This window comes from Canis aureus, chromosome 14 (assembly GCF_053574225.1).
Source record: "Canis aureus isolate CA01 chromosome 14, VMU_Caureus_v.1.0, whole genome shotgun sequence".
NCBI classification, from domain to species: domain Eukaryota; kingdom Metazoa; phylum Chordata; class Mammalia; order Carnivora; family Canidae; genus Canis; species Canis aureus.
Window position 1 is genome coordinate 28,498,931 of NC_135624.1, and position 20,232 is coordinate 28,519,162.

A 20,232-nucleotide genomic window follows, 5' to 3' on the forward strand; every position below is an offset into this window, starting at 1 on the left:
AGAGAAATTTTAGCAAGTAGGCAAATTCACAATTCAGAATCCTGATAGTAGTGAGGATTGACTCTGTATGGCAGTCAAGTGTGAGCCACAGAAACGTGGGGAGCTGCCATTCTGGGGCAGGGTTCTTGCACAGGGTTCCAGAGCTGGTGAGGTCTTACACCAGGGTCTCCAGATTGCTTGTGCAAAGGGCCAGAGAGCAAATATTTAAGGCCATGGGGCCTGTGTGGTCTCTGTGGCAGCCGCGCTGTGCCATTATAACACAAAAACAGCCGTGGACAATATATAGCAACTGGTCATTACTGTGCTTCAATAAAGCCTCATTTTTGCACACTGAAATCTTCAGATTTTTTTTTCCCCAGCCACTAAAAAATCTCCAAAGCATTCTTACTTCATGGGCTCAACAAACGCAGGTGATGGGGAGATTTGGCCCAAAGGCTGTGGTTTGCCATTCCCTACCTTAGATACTACTAGGTAGGAATGCTTATTAATAATGAAAAAAAAAAAAAAAACTAAGTAAGTCAGGAAAGGACAAAGGGTAAAGTTTAAAAGTTCACCTAATTCCCAAGACCCAGAGGTTTCCAAAGACAGCACATATATATATACCCCTCATGGGCATGCTTGGCCACACACATCCATCCGTGTGGTCCTGTAATTAATTTACCCCAGGAGAATATGTGGTGGACATCTCTCTATGTTATTAAGGACAGCTCTCGGTCATAAGCATAATGGCTCACTGTCACTTTTCATAGCTGGGTCATGATTTATGTTAACTTGCCCTTTGCTGGTATCTTTTAGATCACGTTCAGTTTTGTTTGTTTGTTTGCTGTCACAAAGGATACAGAATGAATTCTCCTACCTAACTCACCACATCACTGGTGTAAGGGAGATGAAGAGGAGTCCTACCATGCCCTGCCCTCAGGACACTTATAATTCAACAAGCCACACAGGTGTCACGAAGCTGCTGTCCTGGCCCAGACCATGGTAGCTTCCAGAATCAGAGCTCTAGTGCTATGGGGCCTTGCATCCAAAGGGTCCAGCTTCCTGGTCCAGGTGAGACCACCAGGCTCCTGCCTATCTTAGGTTGGCAGCTCCCTTCTGCTTGGGTTCTAGAGCCTCAGAGAACATCAGAAAGGGGACCCCAGAGATCTTCTGGTCATCACCCTACTGCCTCTAGGTGGAAAAACAGAGACTCAGACAGGTCGAAGGAATTTTGGAGAGTCCGAAACAAACTTGGCAAATCTCAAATCCAGATGTCCCTGTCCTGAGTTAAGGCCTCTTGACCCTATTATATCAAGCTCTCAGAGTGCTGTTTCCAAACTTCGTGTGTGGATTTCTCCCAGGCCATGCCAAAGAGACCTTTCAGTGTTCTGGGGCTGTGGTGATGGTGGTGGGTAGGAGAGGTGGTGGGAGGGTTCACGAGACCCCTGAATTCCAGCCATCTCGTTCATAATATAGTAAGAATGTGTCAGCCGCCTTCTCCTTCACTTTTTAGCATGAGTGGCTAAAACCTGGACCCCGACTCCCTCGTTTATGTTGGCAGCCAGCCTTGGCCTGTCACCCGGCAGACAGGAGCTGGGGCACGAGTGTTCTCATTTCTCCATGTGTCAGGGATGATGCCACACCTGACCAAGCCGCGGGTTAACTGTCGTATGAGATTAACATAACGATAAAAAATAGGTAGATTTTTTTTTCAGTTACTTTTCAGAATCCCATTGTGCTTATGCACAAAGATGTTGGCCGTTGTATTTGTAAGAGCGAAAAACCAGAAATGGCTTTAATGTCGCAGAGCGTGGGAGTGGCTGGAGGAACTGTAGCACGTGCAGAGAATTCATGAGCCCGCTGCTTGAGCATCCCAGTGATGTGGAGAAAGGGCTACCTTCTGGGAAACAGGGGCAGGATGGAGATTGTTTCCAGGGCAGGGGGCTATGATAAGGAAAGATATAAGTGCCATAAACATTCAGATAAAACGGCCCATGGATCCGCAGTCACATCACGATCAGCTGCTCTATGCCAGGCACCTGGCTGGGGGTGGGCAGAGGCTCTCCCGTGGAAAGGAGCAGCTGTCCATCTGTGCTTCTGTCTCCACCATTAGGCTCCCCGAAGCCCCCAGGAACCCCCGCAGCCTGGCTCTCGGCCGACCCTCTTCGGGACACCGTGTCATGTTGCGTTCACTGATCCGTATGATGGCATGTCCGGCACCACCAGTGACGGCAGGTTCGCTGCTCCGTGTGATGACGCCTTCCCCGCTCCACGGAGTGCTAGCCTGCGTGTTCGTCGTGCTGAGAGGTCACAGAGGGAAAGGGAGCCTTGGAGCAATGCCCCGGGGGATAGAGGCCAGAATGTTCCAGGTGGAAAAAATCTGTGCTCCAGGTGGTGACAGCAGTGAAATCTGGCCACACCAGGGAGTGTCTGCTGCGGGGAGCCTCGGCCAGGCCACCGTTGGGCCTCCCTCCAGCCTGCTGGGCAGTAGCCCCCCTTCCCACGTCCACGCTCCGTGGGCCGCGGTGAGTGTGTTAGCCAGGACGTTACACATGAGAAAGCTTGACGTCGGCTGGGCGACGAGTTGGTGTTGCTGCCTGCAGTTCAGCCCCCCACCCCCACCCCTCCGCCCCCTGAACATTCTCTGGCTGTGACGCCACAGGGGGAAGGGCCGGCGGGCCCCGGAGACGCTCTCCTAGTTGCCTGACATTCCGAGTATGATTCATAATGATTGTAGCAGATGAGGCATGAGGGCCGAGGCTCAGACTGCAGCTGATGGAGGTCTTCTCCCAAGGAAGCGTGCCCAGCCTCCCCGGGGGCCTCCGCCGTCTGGCTGGCCTGGGCCGCCCGGTGCCCAGCAGCGTCGTCAGTGATGAGCGGCCCGTTATGGGGGGGCCACTGTGCGCAGGGGATGATGCTGCAGCCGCGAGAGAGCCCTGAGAATGGGGATCCCAGCAAGCTGGGGTGCGTTTTACGTTCATTACTTTTTAAATATCTGGAAAATAATGAAGAACTATGAAAAAGGCTGTAATTGCACCAATTTTAAAAATTAACAAACGGGGGAGTGAAAAGTGGCCAACCCCACTGTCAAACACCTCCCACCTCTTCCTGAGATAATCCCTATTATCAGTTCGGTCATTTATGCAAACCCAGTGGTGGGCTGTTCAGACTCTTATGAAGGAAAGAAAGCCCCGGATTGTAGGTTTGCCGACATCTGAGGGGTGAGATCCCACCATGGCGATTAAAGATTTAAAATCCATTTTGCACAATTCTTGAATATTTACCAGTTGGCTTCTGTTAAACCCCTGCACTGTCACAAGCAATCACTTTCTTTTTGGCGGCACGAGGGGCGGAAATTGGAAACCCATTACGCATAGTGGTCTGCTTGTCATTTTCATTTCCTGTGTCGCATACCTCTTCCTCAACCAGCGCATGCAGATTCACTTAGCTCATTTCCCTTGCATGGTGGGGTTTCTTCCCTGAAGGTGCACTTTGTTGCTCTTGGAAGGTTCTTGCAGAATCGTCCCACCGGGGGAAGGGAGGGTGACAGCGGATCTTCACGTTCAGGGAGGCTGGCTCCTGCTGCCCACATCTTAGACCAACTTCGTTGGAGTTCATTGTAGCTCCTGGCCTCTCCCGAACGTGTCATTCTGAGTCTGGAGGCTAAGCACCTCTGATGGTGACACTTGCGTTCACTTTCACTCATCTTTAGGTTCCATTGGATAATCTCATTTTTCTTCTGGGGAGTCTTTCCTGATATTCCTCTCTTTCCCCACACCTGCTCTCTGAGGCTGGGCAGTGGGCCTCTTCCCGGTTTCTTAGAACCCAGGGCTCCCATCTATGATGATGGTCCCCACACTTTATTATTTATTTTACAGGTTTCCTGTAGAGAAGCAGAGAAGCTCTGCCAGCCAGAATAGTACACTCCCCACCCCCCAATGCCTACACCCAAATCTCTGGGGCTGTGCCTATGAAATCGTTACTTTACCTGACAGAGGGGCCTTTGCAGATGGCATTAAGGTGACTAAGCAGTGGGCCCATGCGGAGATTATTCTGGATGATGAAGACAACTTTCTTTGATTGGGATCAGAGAGATCGGCTCCTCCCTTCCCCCAAGAGGAATCAGCCTCCAGTGTGAGAAGGGTTTAGTGTGCTGCTGGTTCCCACATGTAGGGACCCAGGCATGAGGACCGGAGGCAGAAAGGTGGCCCCTGCTGACTGCCAGCAAGGAAAAGGACCCTCAATCCTCAACCACAGGAGACCAAATTCATCCGAGGGCGTGGATGAGTGAACTTGGAAGATGGTCCTCCCCACAGCCTCCCAGTTAAGAGCCAACACCTTGAATCCAGCCCACAGAAGCTGGGATGGAGGCCCCGGCTGTGGCACGTCTGACCTGGAGACTGAGACAGTGCATGTGTGCTATTTGGAGCCACCGTGTTGGGGCATCTGGGTGGCTCAGTGGCTGAGCGTCTGCCCTCCGCTCAGGGCGTGATCCCGGGGTCCTGGGATCGAGCCCCACATCGGGTTCCCCACGGGAAGGCTGCTTCTCCCTCTGCCTATGTCTCTGCCTCTCTCTGTGTGTCTCTCATGAATAAATAAATAAAATCTTAAAAAAAAAAATGAAGCCACCGTGTCTGTAGTGATTTGTTTGTACAGTTGTAGAAAGCTCATGCAGACACAGTGCTTGGGGAGCACAGGTTCCAGACCCTTCTGTTCTGACTTCCAGAATGTGGGCTTCTCCCCAGGAAACCCTCAAGTCTCAGATGTGTGTCTTTCTCCAGCTCAGCTCCCCTGGACTCTGCCCGTTCACCTCTCCTGTGGCCGCCTCCACGAGTCGCCACTTGGTGGATTTTCCACCACAATGTGTGGTTTGGCTCCCGATGTCAGACCCCATGATGCTGTTTCTAAACCTCCTAGGGGGTCTCCCCAACTCCAGGCGTGCCGCTGCCCACCCGTCCTCCCGTCCTCCACAGTGCTGTCCAATGTCCTTTCTGGAGCTCGGCTTTGTCTGTGTCACCCACTTCCCGGTGACAGGCCTCTCTGGGGGTCCTGTTCCCACCGAGTCAGAGGCAGACTCCTCAGCCAGGAACGCCCATGTGTCTCCAGGCTGTGCACCTGCCTCCTGCTCTTGCCCCTTGCGTGCCCCAAGTGTCCCAGTGCTGCAGGGAGGGCCGGGCTCACGTGCAGCCTCCATGGAATCCCCGGAGGCCCCGCCGCTGAGCACTGTGTTGCACAGGGCCTGCCCCCCACCAGACCGTAAGTGCGGTAGTCTCACCTTTCCCCCTGCTCCTCATGCGGGGCCGTGGACACGACACCCAGCACCCATGCTTGCCATCTAGTCATGGGACGTCCAGAAGGAAGGAGGAGGGTGACAGGGCATGAGGGCCTGCCCACCATATTAGGCATGGTGCCTGCGGTGCTCATTAAAATACCTCTTCAGTGAGTATTCAGTGGACTCGTTTTTGCACTATTTTAAAATCAATGTCTCTAAGATTGTAAAGCATCTCGAAAGTATTTTTACCACATTTTTTCCAAATATAAAACAGCATTTATATTTGCAGGAGCTACACAGAATGAGTTTGAAGATGGCCCAAACTGGTGAATAATATTTTACTATTTATAACGTAGTATCGCTGTCGCTAATTTTATAATAGCTAACACATACGGGCTTTGTTTTGATCACCACAGATCAGATTATTTAATAATCGCAACAAGGCTTGGAGTTGGGAGTATGAGTATTCTCATATTTTATGGGTGAAGGGACAGGCACAGACAAAGCAAGTGACTTGCCCAAGGTCACAAGCTAGTTAGTAGCAGAGCCCGATTTCCCACTCCCGCAGTTGGGTGCTGGAGCCCACAGCATCGTGTCCCCTAAGCTGTACCTCCTCTCTCTAGAGCTGCCATTGTGCTCCACTCATCAGAGGGACATTTCACACGTGCAGCAGGACTTTACCGTGTTCAAGGCTTTCCTCCTCATTCTCACACTGAATAATCACAGGGACATGGGGCTGGTGGCCATGGTAAGAGCGACGTCCCAGGTGAAATGACCAGGGGTGGAGTCGTTATCGCAGGGAACCCCACTGCATGCCCTTGGGTGCAGATTCCCCAGGACTCCTCATCCTCAGTCTGGTATCCCTTCCCTCACAAGGACGACCCCTCTAAATGCTGCCATCCCCACACCAGGTGGGCAGTTGTTCTAGGCCACTGGAGGTCCTTGCACAGGCCCAGATGGGAAATGATATTTTCTTTAGAATTTCATTTTCAGTCTGTTAGGTTTTCCACTTCTAAGTTCTTCTTTGCAAGGAGAAGGAGGCTCAGTTTGTTCTTTCTTCGATTTTTTCCCCCAAGCTGGAGAAACATGGAGTAGGAAGGAAAAAAAAAAAAAAAAAAAAAAACGAAAAACAAAACTTCCTTATCCCATCTTAGGGAAGCTTGCCAGAGAGTGTGTCCTGTCAGCTGCTGGCAGGACGCCCATCCTCATCCTCAAAAGCCACGTCCGCAGAGAACATTCTGTAGAGGCAGAGCCAGAGCCAGCACGCAGCCCGGAGGCCTCCCTAGCAGCCCCGGGCATGGACTGCAGGCAGCCGACCCCTCCTTGGAACGTGCCTTCCAAACAGCATCTCCTTGGCTCCAGAATGCCCCTCTGCTGGGAAGCAGCATATTTCCTATTCCCACTTCGAGCACCCTCCCCTCCACCCCCCGCATTAAGTTCCTTTCCCTTCAGTAAAGATGGTCATCACGTTTTTCACACTGGGTGTTGACATTTTGTTCAGTCCCCAAAGGCCTTGACACAGGCACGTGAATCACGCTTCGGAGAAGGTGAGAGATCAAGCTCTAGACTAGGCCAGAATGACGTTCAAATACAGGGCTGGCCCTCGGGCTGGCTGTGGGGCCATGGGCCAGTTGCCTAACCTCTCTGAGGCTCCTTCAGTTCCTTGTCTGCAAAAATGGGGTGGGGGGCATGCGTAGCTCTAGCAAGGCTGTGGAGACCGAAGGCTGGCATGTTCCTTGCCTGGTGCACACCGTAGGTCCCAGGGTAGCCGCCTTCTTCATGGCACCCCGTGTTAGGTGGGAAGCTGGCACGAGGAGGTGGGCGGAAAAATGGGAGTTGATGTGACGAAGCCATTTCCCGGCACAAAGGCATCCGAGAGAGGACTTCATGATCTTAATGGCTTTGCTCTAAGGTGCTGGGGTGACAGGGCAAGTTCAGGAACTTTGCTCCCGTCGTTACAGGGGCGCTCAGAGGGTGGGCTGGAGCATCTGGTGGCAAGCAGCACCTCCAGGCAGGATTAATGCTGCTGCGGGTCCGCAGCCGGTGGGCGAGAACATGGGCCCTGGAGTCGCAGTGTCTGCTGACACATCTGGACTCCGCAGCGTGCTAGCCCTGGGACTTGGACACTTCAATGTCTCTGGGCCTTATTTTTCTCACCTGAAAAAGATAAGCGATAAAAATACCCCCTGCCTCCGATTATGGGGAGGCGGAGATGCGGTGCTGTCTGTGTGCAGAGCCTGGAGACAGTGCTAGCTGTGTGGGGTGTGAAGCACTGTCAGCTGCTCTAACTACGGATCCACCCCCCACTCTTGCTCGGGCTCACGTGCATGTGATGAGTACATGGGGGGTATATGCGTGCGTGCACGCGTGTTGCACATAATCCTATGTCTCCCCACTGGAGCCTGAGTGCCCTGTAGCCTGGGGCGCACGTGGGCTCCGAAGGGCATGGGGTGATTTGACAGCCACACTCCTTCATCTGTCTTGGGGAGAAGGGTTCGAAGTATGATCCAAGGAGTAACCGTATCAGAGTCTCCTGGGGGCGTTTATGACAAATCTCAGCTCCAGGGCTCCCCGCCCAGAACCACTGAACCTGATGTTGGATACCCATTCCGATCCCTGTTTGGCCTTTTCTTTCTGGTCTCAACCCAGCAAGGACAGCAGAGCTGCAGGCCCTGTGCAGGGGTTGGTTTATTGTTGCATGTCCTCATCCCCAGTAAAATGAAGACGTTTTGGGGTGGGGAGCGGGGGAGGACAATTATTTTTTTAGTATATGTGCTGCCGAAAAGAGCATGAGGACAACTAATATGGAACCTTTGCTTGACCTTTATCCCGGGTTTAGGGAGCTTGGAAGATTGCGTTCCTTTCTGTGCGACTGCGTAATTCTCTCTTTCCCCCAAATAGGGCTGCCAGTTGATTCCAGCTCTTTTAACTCCTTGCTGTTTTTTTTTTTTTTTTTTTTTTTAATATTTATTCATGAGAAACTCAAAAAGAGAGAGAAAAGCAGAGACACAGGCAGAGGGAGAAGCAGGCTCCATCCAAGGAGCCCGATGTGGGACTCGATCCCAGGACTCCAGGATCACGCCCTGGGCCGAAGGCAGTGCTAAACCCCTGAGCCACCCAGGGATCCCCCTAACTCCCTGCTGTTTGCCCTCATTCCGTATTGGGTAAAGAAGAGAGTTTGGTCACCAGACCTGTGTTAGTTCTCGGCCTGTGAGTCTGTTCTTGGGCAAGGTAGGTGTTCTGTGCGCTCACCAGGGCCATCCATATCTAAGATCCACTGAAGTATCCCTGCCAGGGCTCAGTTGTGGCATCAGGGTCGCTCTCTTGGTGTTGCAAATGGTCCCTGCCTCGCTTCTGTGTCTGTGCCCTAGTGGCAGTGGTGTGGGGCTTAGCACAATCCCAAGTGACCTGAGTTCAAATCCTGACTGGGGCACTTCACTCAGTAACTGTATAAGTGATGTAATTATATGTCTCCTCCTTTTAATGATGTGGTGAATTGACTGCATGAATGGCCCCAGCTCTTCACCCATCCCCTATATCTCTGATGCCAGGCTCGATTTTGTGACTTGCCTTACCCGACGCAAGCAGATACAGATATACTGCAGAGAAAGCTCTGAAGGAGAGTTTCCGTTTACACTGTTGGACCTCCGTCCCCACCAAGGAAGAACATTTCTGGTCCATCTTTCTGATTCCAGGGGGAGGAGGAGAGACACAGAAAACATAACCGAGGTGCTCTGGTGCAACTCTTAGACGACTGGTGAACTCCCAGATCCCTGAGTGAGCCCCACCAAGATCATCAGAGCCACCTGCCTGGCCACCCAGATGCACAGATACTTCGTGTCTATGCCACTGAACTTCTGTTGTTACACAGCATATTTTTGGTGGTAGATACAGTGAGAATATCAATAATAACTGTTAGGTGACTTGCAACCTGCTAGGGCAGGGGTTGCCATAGTATTGCTTACATTCCTTGGCACATCTGATCCTTGTTGAGTGTACAATCTGATAGGGAGAAACCATTAGGAAAGCCCCCTGTGAACCTCCAGCTTACTGCTAGCTCTTCCCAGAATCTGTGTGATGGACTGGGATCAATACTATTCCCCCATTTGTTTGGTTTCCTATAGGAGCAGAGGTGCTTTTTGCTGGATATGCATAGAGAGATCGAGACAGTGAATCAGAGAGAGAGAGAATATGAGTGTGTTGGGGGTGGAGTAGCTAAGGTCCTAGTTTTATGTAAGAAGATGAGGAATCAGTGAGTCTCTGTTGATCCAGCGAGTCTTTTGGGTCCCAAGCCCCAAAGCCAGCCTATTGTATTCCTCAGAAGGAAAACGATTTAACACAGATTATCCTTTTAAGAACTTACCATGGGTGAGAAGCGTCTTGCAGTCCCACTGTTTGGGGCGCTTGCTCCGCACTTGGCACTTCTTGGCCATTCTCACTTGATTCTCACTGCAAGGCTCTGCAAGGAAAAATTGCCCTCCCCACCTTGAAGATGAAGAAACTGCTCAAAGAGTTACCAGAACCCCACAGCCAAGAAGGTAGCAGCACGAATGGCAATATCCAGGGCCATCTGACAGCAAAGACCACCTTTCAACCCCATCACAGTCCGCAGGGATCTCAACAGGCCCCTGGCCCAAGCCCTTCACCCAGTCCATGAGGAAATCTGCACCCCCGGGGTCCTCCAAGAGCAGAGGCCTGGCTCACACATTGTGAGCAGGTTATCCGACACCCCCTCTAGGGCCTGTGGTGTGTCTGGATGAGACCTTATGGGCCAGTGGCCTCACTGGAATGTCTTGGTGGGTTTCCACTGAAGGTGTTAGCTGTTTGCAGGTATCCACCTCAGCTCCCCGAAATATGTACAAAGACCTGCAGGTTGCCAGAGCCGCTGGGCGTGTGGGATTTTCACCCCACCAGGAGGCCACAGAGGGAAGCCCCCACTCCCGGCCTACGGTGCCCATCCCCTGCCCACCGCTCGGGCAGTGAGAGCAGGACCAGGGCCAGGCTGGCCTGGCAGGAGGAGGGGGCGCAGCGGGCAGAAGCACGGCTTGGCCCGCCGCCCCGGGCACCTGCTACCCTCCTGTGTTTGCTCAGCGAGTCAGGAGAGGAAGCAGGATGCTTTCCGTTGGGCCCTGGGCGTTCCGGACCTCGGGGGCCAGCTGCTGGGGCTGGCAGCTTCTCCGAGGACCTGTCTCTTGGCCTCTCTGTACCTCCCGCTCTCAGCTACCTGACAGGCAGGTAATAATCCCAGCACCCCCTAACGTGACCCTGGGAGGAGGCAGGAGGCCCTGCTGGTGTGCGCAGAACAAACACTGGCAAGGGGCCCAGGAGCGCTGCATCAGGCACCTTCAGCCCCCGGAGGGAGCCGGGCCCCCGCTGGCAGCATCCCAGCACCTGCAAACGTCCTGCCTCGCACCATCCCGGCCCCTTTGCCGCGTCAAAAAGTATTTGCTGGAGTTCTGGCAAGGAAAGCACCTCCGGTGGCACACTGGCTGCCTTGGATTAGGCATTCGCGATGATTTAAATTCATCTGGGGTTTCAGGACAGCTCCCTTCCTGTCAGGACCATGTGAGAAACTGGTTCTGAGGCCAGTTCTTACGCAGCGTCGCCGTACGCAGCACGTGGAGAGCTTTCTGGTTCGCGGAGACCCGCGTGTCCAGTCTCCCACGCCCCGGGAAGGAAGCATTGCCAGCCGCGTTTTACAGGTGAGGTGTCAGAGGCCCGGAGACCGTGTACCTTGCCCTGCCCTTACAGGTAGAAAAGGGCCGGAAGCCAGGTCTTCCCCCTGCAAGATCCAGACTTCTTTCGTATTCACTCTTTGGTATTTGGGGTACATTTAAAGAACCTGTGGGTTTTCTCTCCAGGAGGTTTGCACTCCAATAAGATCAGAGTAGAAAGAAAGGAAAGAAGATTTCTCTGGGCTACTTCTTGTCTAGACTCTACTGTGTGGTGTTTCATTTACTTTACTCACGCAGGCTTTGTTCGCCCCCATAACACTCCCAAGACAGCGGGGCTTCCAGAGGCGAAATGTCTTTCCCCACAGTTAAGTAGAGGCAGAAGGTGGAGGCTGACCTCTCTGCCTCCAGAGGCTCTCCTTATCTCCCAGTGTGCCTTGTTGCCTCCTGCAGAGAGCCAGGGTGCTAGTGCTGGCTGGGGGGTGGGGTGGGGGTGATGAGGAAGCTGGTACACCTGGGAAGGCTGAGCAGCAGCCAGAGCTGTGCATGCTCTGCTGGCTTCTTCTCCCTCGAAAGGACTTCTCCTGGGGATCCCTGGGTGGCTCAGCAGTTTAGCGCCTGCCTTTGGCCCAGGGCATGATCCTTGGAGTCTTGGGATCGAATCCTACATCGGGCCCCCTGCATGGAGCCTGCTTCTCCCTCTGCCTGTGTCTCTGCCTCTCTTTCTCTGTGTGTCTCTCATGAATAAATAAATAAAATCTTAAAAAAAAAAAAAAGAAAGAAAGAAAAGAAAAGAAAGAAAGGACGGACTTCTTCCAGCCTCTCCACTCCCCAGTCCAGAATCCGGGGTCTGTGGTATGGAACGATAGACCTGGTGGTTCCTCGGTTCTAGTACCCTCGCTTACCCACCGCGGAGATGCTCTGGGGGGAATGCGACAGGCCCCTCCCGTGGAAGGGGCAGCGGAACCTGGGGTAGGCTCCAGGCCCCTGCCTCTGCTCTTGTCCTGTCAGGCCACTCCTGGTCTCTCCCTCGGTTTCCCTTGATCACCCTGAGCCCTCCTCCACGCTGCGGTGGGCCACCTCTGGTGACACCATTGAGCACAAGCTGCTGTGCATGGTACCCCCAGGCCCCTTTACGTGTGGCTGTCCTCTCCAGGAAGAACATGAGGACCTCTCCGGCGGGGACCAGCTGTGTCCGTGTCTTTGGAACTGGCTGGAAGCTGGGGCTCTGAAGTGGCGGGATCCCAGTTCCCTGCCTGTGGCTGAAGGCAAGCTGTGACTCGTCTCCCCAGTTACACGACCACTTCCTTGCCCCCGTGTCCTCTTGGGACAGTCACGGTGGATCCAGGAGTTGGGGCGCCCTGACTATGCCAGCCTTTCTCACTCCACAGGGCACTGGCACCCTGGGAGCTGGAGAGATGCAGCTGGAAGAGCCCGCGCCCGGGGCACGAGGGGTCCCATGCCATGTCACGGGCTTGTCCCCAGCTGCCACCGTGCTGATGGCTTGGCCGCCACTGCTGCTTACTGAGCACACCTGCGTGGGCCCTCGCTGCTGTGCCTTCCGTCGAGGCTCCGGCTCTCTCATCCCTGAGGGACCCCGGCATCCCACCTACCCAGGCTCACCAAGACAGGGCCCATCACCGGTCCTCCGCACTCCTGAGTGTCGCACAGAGCGGGGGTCAGGCCACCTTAGGTAAGTAAGGAAACGAGTGAATGAATTCTCCAGGTGCAGAGACGCCGCCCTGAGTCCTGTGGATTCCTAACAGGTGCAAGCGGCTGCTCCGAGCTGGCCACCACCTGCCACGACCCAGCTTCCCCATCCTTAGGTTCCTCCTTGCACAGGGGCCACACCTGGGACACTCTGGGGACAGCGCAGTGCTCACCGCAGGCCTCCACCCCCCCAGCCCAGCCCACGTGGCCTCCTTTTGTTCTCTCATCTCCGTTTCAGACAAGCCAGCCAGGCCTGGCCCCCCAGCTTGCTTTGCACACCCCCTGGAAGGTTTGACGGTCAGCCAACCTCGAGCTGGCCCGAGCACACATGGGCCAGGGCTGGTGCCAGGGCCCCGGCCGCCACTGCCCACCTCGCTGGCTCCGGGGCCCATGCATGCAGGCACAGCTGTGCCCGGACATTTGCCCCGACTGGCGTGACCTTCGTCCGGAGTCCTTCCCCAGGCCTGTCATGTAGTAAAGCCCCCGGATAGCCCCCGGCCTCTAGTCCCCGCACGGCAGGGCCTTCAGCAGGAGCAGCCTGGCCGGGCCCTGGGCTCTGAGGAGAAGCAGGACGAGGGGTGGCAGGGAGTAGAAGCAGAGGGCTTGGCTACAGACCTGCATGGAGCGCCCCACTCTGCCGGCTGTGGGACTTACCTGCATCGCGCCTCAGTTTCTCTCATAAGCGGCAAGAGTAGAACAAACACCTGGTTCACGGACGTCCAGTGAGGAGGAACGAAGTGCTGTGTGTTAGCACATGTAAGCCTGAGATCAACGCTTGCCGGAACACCTTAATATTGGTGAGGTTGCTGAGCCTTTGAGCACCAGGCAGAGCAGGAGGCAGTATGTGAGCCCAGCTTGGCCTCCGGAGGCCTGGACTGGTTCCCTGCACCATTAGGCACCGGCCGCTGTCCCCCTGAGACCACCCAGGTGCTTGGGGGGACAGCTGCCACCTGGACACTTGCCAGGTCTTTGTGGTTCCCTGAGGCACTTAGCAAGCAGGTGCATCCCCCGAGAACAGGGACCGTGCCTGCCCACCTCACTCTTGTCTCCTCAGTACCCGCCGTACGTGTACCCTGTTCAGTCATTGAGTAAATGAACCAAGTTAGGTCCGCTTCCCTCTTGATCGCGTCTTCCCCGCTCACTCCTCCTCCTAGCACTATCTTGTGTGCTCCTGAGGCCAGGACTACATTGGATTAGCTTTGACTCCCTCAGCCTAGGTGCAAGATGTGGCCCAGAGCCGGTGCTCGGTACGGAAATACTGAATTATGGGTGCAGGGATCTCTCCACTCTGGGTGTCAGGCAGTGCCCTTGCCACAAAGCTTTCCTGAACCCTTTCATCACGTGCAGCAGAGGTCAGTTCCCCGGCCCCGTCCAGTTGCCAGGGAGCTGCCTGCATCACTGGTCCAGGAGCAATTGGACATCAGCCACTGCCTGGCACACCTGCGTTGGCACACCTGGGCTGTTCCAGAACAGACCTCATGGCTGAGGGTTAAGTAACACCAGGAGTGGGTATAAGGCCAGGCACCTCCTCTTTGTGGCTCTCCCGTGCAGCTTGGCGGGTGGCTGGTGGCTGGCAGGGGAGGGACCCTGGCACTGCTGCTCCCTGTATCTGCCGCCAGCAGAGCCTTAGACACCACAGGGATGCCTGCCCAGCTGATTGCACCGCAGAAGACAAAAGCTGCAGAGAGCAGCACAAGGAAAATGCAAACGACCCAGGAACTGGCAGAGAGCTTATCAGCCTGTTTCCTGCTTGTCAGTACGGGTGGGGGAGCGTTCTGGGGCCTGGCCATGGCCTGCACGTGGCACGAGTCCCTGGGGGAGTGGACACGGCACTGCCCTCCGAGTGAGGCAGGTCCCTTTACCTTTCTCAGAGCCCTCCTGAGGATTAGATGAGTTGAGACACTTAATGTGCCTGCAGTGTGGTGGCCTCACTATGGTAACAGCAACGGCCCCGAGAGGGGCACTGAACACGTACTGAGCATCTACTATGTGCTAAACTCCCTTTTAGTTGCTTTGTGTGTATTAACTCATGTAATCTTCATAATGATGCTGCGAGGTCGGTAGTAGTATTATCTCCATTTTATAGATGAGAAAACTGAAGCTCAGAGATGTGGGGTTATTTCCCCAAGGTCACACAGCTACCAAGAAGCCAATCTGAAATTCAAACCAGGCCCTCTGGCTGCAGAGCACATGCATATAACCACCTCCCTACATGTTTTTTCCTTCTGCTCTTGAGTCCTACGCTTCGATGTGGTTGATGATGGTGGTGACAACCATTAGGATGCTGGTGGTTGTGCTGGTGGTGGAGGGGACAGTGACGATGGTAGAGCACATGGCCTCATTTTGTTCATGACTTGCTTCTTCCTGGAATTCCAAACTTATTTGCATATCCGGTCCTCAGAGCAAGCCCGGGAAGGGGAGTAATTTTGAGATCTGAGGAAACTGAGCCTTACAAGGTGGCCAGGATGGACACAACCATGCGGTGACCTCTCTAAGGCCTAGAGCTGGGGAGAGACAGATTGGGGTGGACCCAGAGCTCCCAACCCTGACTTCAAGGGTGGGCACAGGGCTGCGGGAGGCTCTGCTTCACCGTGCCAGGGCCTGGCAGGAAGGGAGATCTGGGGCTATACTGCAGCACAGATAGGGTGGAAAGGTCACCCCCACCTATGTCACCTCTTTGGACGTTCGCTTACTCCCTCAGGATGATAGACTGAGGCTCTACAGTCAATCTGGTGGCAATTGTAGACCCTCTCGTGAAGGTGGTGGGATCATAGCTCTCATTCACAGAGAGCAAGCGCTTGTTTGTCTCATTTAATCTCCACAGTGGCCCTGAGAGGTCATTACTATCATTACTATCATCGTACAGATTGAATTTAAGATTTATTGCCCCAGTAATACCACGTAACAAACAACTGTATCTCACTGGTTCTGATAATAAGGATTTCTTGTTTGCGCATCTGGGCTTTTTGGCCAAGTGGCTCTGCTGATCTTGGCTGGACACCCCCATGTCTGGGCTTGGCTGTGGTTGGTTCGTCTAGTCTATCTGGGGTGTTTGGGGGTGTCTCAGCTCGACTCTGTGTGTCTTTCAACTCCTGGGCCCAGCAGACTAGCCTGGGAATGTCCTTCTGAATGCTGGCACTTCCCTTAAGGGGGTCAGTACTATGACTCCTGAGGCTTCATGGAGCTGGGGCACTTTCTCGAGGCTGCCCAAGCCAAGAAGTGGCTCCGCCACAATTGGAATGTCCACGGCCTCTTTCCTGGGTGCATGTGCAAAAGAGCCCATACCTGTGCCCAGGTGCCATTTGGGGAGGAACGTGCAGCCCGTTCTCAGACACAATGTTTCTTAGAAGCTGGAAGCCAGGAGGAAAAGAAGCTGCAGGACAGCCAAACAGTGCCCTTCCAAGAGGTGAGGCGAGCCCCTTGTTTCCCACAAGCTTCCCTCTGGGTGGCCACCCCAGAGGCTAGACCACAGGGGGCGATTCCTCTTGAGACCCCAGAGCCTCTGGACAAGTCGTAGAGAAGCGAGGCCCTTCAGCCATGAAACAGCCACCAGGCTGGGGGCCTCACCGGTGGAATCTCCAGCCTCGAGGATCAAAACCAAGTCAGGGCTCGGATTTTGAAAATGGCTTCAAAGTACCAGATTCCTCATTCAATGGGTAGAGCTGTTGCTCCTCCTCCTTTGCCCCCACTACACCGGCCCAGGGAGTGCTGGCAACACGTTCAGGTTAGCTGTGTGTGTGTGCATGTGTGTCCACCCAGCCCTCTGACGACAGTGACCGTGGCTCCATCATGTCTCTGTCCTTGTGTCCACCTACGTGCCCGGCACACGTGGAAGTCAACTTGGTAGGCAGAGCAGCTATGTGAATGTCCCTGGATGTGGGATACGCTCAGTGTCCTCCGGGGGCTTGGGCTCCAGACCCCCCCGCTCTGGGTGGGACGCTGGAAAGCCCTCCTGTCGCGCCATCTACAGACAAAGCCTGCGGCTCCGGGAGACTCGGTTTGACCCTCCCATTTGGCAGATTTGTGCCCACACGGAAAGAGCCCAGCCTTAGAATTTGACAGACTCGGGAGTCCTTTCTCTGGCTTTTCCCAGCTGGTGGTGACTTTTGCCTCATGCCTCTATTTCCCCACCTGTAAGATGAACACAGAAACCCACATTTCCTGTTGCCCGATTGGCTGAAAAGAATAGAGATGATTGTTTGCAAAGCTCAGGCACCAGCAGTAGCTATGGTTGTGATGGTCTTTTCTCTGAGAAGGAACCACTCCTGTGGTGTCTTGCCAGGGGAGGGGGGCCGGGGGTTGGCAGCCAAAGCTTTCAGTGGCGAAGGTGCAGTTACCTGGAGGCTTCTCTGGTGGTGCCTTTTCTCTTGCAGTAAAAGTGCCGTCATCAGAACACAGCAGTAAGCCAGCTGGCTACTCCAGCCCTGCCTGGATCCCCAGGAAATCCACCGGAAAGGAGCTGCCTGCTGCCCACTGGCCCGCTGTGCAGGCACCAGTGGCCGTGAGAACACACGGAGACAGGAGAACAAACCCATTGCGCACTGGGGATTTTATCCTCGAGCCCATAAGGTGCGGATACCTTGCAGTTTATAAGTGTTCCCAGGAGGTGCATGCCTGCTAGTTAAGCCTTCTATCACTCCCGCCCTTTGGGGACAGGGGGGCAGCTCAGGCATGATGTAAGACTTTAGGATTGTGTTCCCACCTGGGCCCTTCCTTTTTCTTCCCTGGTTTCTTTTATTCTGCATTTACTGGGCACTTAGTGTCCGGTGGGCACCATGCTGTGTGCTGGGGATATGAGGAGGACTAACAATGTGGTGCGGTAGAAGGACAAGTCAACACATGGGTTTGGCTCCATTACAGACCCCCAAAGATCTCCACGTCCTGATCTCCAACACCCGTGACTGTCACCCTGCGTGGAAGAAGGACTTTGCAGAAGCGATTAAGTTAAGGATCTTGAGATGAGGGACGCCTGGGTGGCTCAGCAGTTGAGCATCCGCCTTTGGCTCAGGGCATGATCTCAGAGTCCCGGGATCTAGTCCCACATCGGGCTTCCTGTGTGAAGCCTGCTTCTCCCTCTGCCTGTGTCTCTGCCTCTCTCTCAGTGTCTCTCATGAATAAATAAAAATCTTTTAAAAATTTTTTAAAATTTACAAAAATTAAAAAATAAAAGGACCTTGAGATGAGGGGATTATCCTGGTGCATCCAAGAGGATCTAATGTAATCTTAAGTGTCTTTAGGAAAGGGATCAGGAGGGAGATGAGACCTGTGACTGTGGAAACAGAACGAAGTGATGCAGCCAGGACCCCAGGACCGCCTACAGCCTCTAGAAATGGAAGACGTAAGGAGCCTACTTTCCCTTGGAGCCTCCAGAAAGAACCAGTTTTGCCGGCACCTTGATTTTAGCCCCTTTAACTTATTTTGGTCTCCCGACCTTCAGACCCGTAAGAGAATGAATTTGTGCTGTTTTTGGTGGTTGATGGTTATGGCAGCAACGGGAAAACTAATATAACATTCATTGCCATATTGAGTGATGAGTGTTAACACTGCTGTTCTTCGGCAACCCCACGTGGCTCAATGGTTCAGAGCAAGATCCCTGGAGTCCCAATGCCCTGGTTCAAGTCTGTTTCCACCTTTCATTGGTTGAGGGGCCTTTTGGCACATCGCCCCTGCCCCATGCCTCCTCCTCCATCAGGGGACACTGGGTGGTGGGGAGGCACTCAGCAGGGCTGCCCAAGTGCCGGGCAACGGTTGGAGAGGCTTCTGGGCTGGGCCTTTTGATAGCAGATGGTAGGACCAGTAGGAGTCGTGGCTTTTATTGGACCAGTCACTGGCCCCTGATCCTCCTTGGGGTAATGCAATTCACAGAAAGCCCCAGTTTTTCCTTTAAGCTACTCTTGAATACAGTAAGCTCCTTTATGGAGTAAAAGTGGCCCCTGCCATGTGCCCATCTTCATAGGATGGAGCAGAGTGTGTGGAGCCCTGCAGGTTTTCCAGGAATCCTGGGTTTAGGCTCCTTTCTTGGGACATTTGGCTTTGATGCTGCTCTGGTTTGTCAGCTGCAGACCCCCTGTCGGGATTCTCACTTGACAACGGGCTGCCTGGACCCCTTTTCTTACAGCTGGATCTGCTCCACCATTATCAGGGGCACAGGGATTGAGGAACCCTAGGCCGTGGGAGGATCTAAGGCTGCTAAGAACCAAGCACTTCTGGGGGCCCGGTGGCAGCCACACTCGAGAAGTTGATGCCCTTGTGCCCATTTTGCAGATTGTGCTCTGCAGATTGTGACTGGGTAACACCATTCTCTCCTCTAATCTAAATGTAGGTTCGGAGGTGAGAGGTCATTCTTGCTGCTATGATTTACTATAGGGTATCATCCCCCACCCACCCACCCCCGAGATAATTTGCCTTTGTTTCTGTGTCATTAACAGTCTGTTTGTGTTCTTGATGCCATGTCAGCAGACGGGGTGGAGAGAGAACCTGGAAGCATCTGGGCCATAAGATGAGTCCATCCGGAGGGTAGACCTCAATGCAGTTTTAGCAGAAGTACCAGCTGGGCTGAGAAACCCCGGCCCCTCATTTGTGCCTCACATGACACTCTCCGGGAGGTGACGACAAGCAGCACCTATGTTCACGCTGGAGCATGAGATCAGGGGCTGCGGGGAGGTTCCGGTGGCAGGTGGAAGAGGGGTGTGCAGTCTGCTCCAGGGCAGAGAGGGCCCCGGGTGGTTCCGTGAACACTCACTGTGTCCCGAGGCTGTCTCAGGGGGTTCCCCGTAGCCTGTCCATGAAACCTGCCTCTTCCTCTGGGGCGGATGCTTCACCCCTATTTCTCAGATGAAGCAACCCCAGGCCTGGAAACTTAAATATCTGCCAAAGCATTTACCCTACTAAAGGGCAAAGGAGCGAGGGTTCCGCTCGGGTCCTCCTGTCCCTCTGACCCTTCCTTTTAGCACACTCCCACCTTGGGTGAGTGGCTCGCTGATATTGTAAAAGGCAGTTCAGATGCTTAACTGGAAAGTGGGAGAAATGTAAAATACAATGGACCTTGCCTATTTACCCTAATTAAATGAGGAAACAATTTAAACATTGTCATCCATTGCCGTAATGAGGCCAGAGGACAGCAGGTGCGAGTTTGCGCTGCCTGTGGCAATTGGTAGGATGTGTGGAATGGGTTTTGTTAGCATAGTTTGCAAAAATAGCCTTGATGGAGTCTGCGCATTTTCACTCATTTCTCAGTTGTATCCTAAGGGGATAATTCAAAGGAATAGAAAAACCCTATTTTGTGCAAATGCCTATGAAATCATGTTTTTTTTTTTTTTAACCTTTGATTATGGAACATTTCAAACATCTAAGAAAGTGGAGAGGATAGTATAATGCACACCTATACACACCCCTTGCCTCGTTTTAACAGTTACAAACCTTTGCTTTATTTACTTCATGATTTTGTTTCTAAAATATTTTCAAGTCAATGATAGCGTGATAGTTCATTTCCAGATATTTCAGAGGGACTTTAGTTATGGGAATAAAAAGTTGAAACTAGGGATCCCTGGGTGGTGCAGCAGTTTGACGCCTGCCTTTGGCCCAGGGTGCGATCCTGGA

The 20,232-nt window shown here is 53.6% G+C and overlaps 1 protein-coding gene across 48 annotated transcripts in view; it reads left to right on the forward strand.

The window, feature by feature from the left end:
• LOC144283315 (uncharacterized) overlaps positions 1-20,232 on the forward strand; it is a 237,817-nt gene that overhangs the window by 176,303 nt on the left and 41,282 nt on the right. For 32 of the 48 annotated variants that reach the window (XR_013351791.1, XR_013351786.1, XR_013351787.1 and 29 more), the window contains one exon: positions 2,093-4,603. The exons of 2 other annotated variants lie outside the window; for them this stretch is intronic. Coding sequence is in view for 3 of the 46 variants with exons in the window: in XM_077847216.1 (XP_077703342.1) it covers positions 12,315-12,616 (302 nt within the window). In the remaining 43 variants the exon portion in view is untranslated. Of the gene's footprint in view, positions 1-795; positions 1,051-2,092; positions 4,604-12,314; positions 12,617-20,232 lie in introns of those variants that run through there. 14 more of the 48 variants (XR_013351795.1, XR_013351798.1, XR_013351800.1 and 11 more) reach the window with 5 other exon arrangements.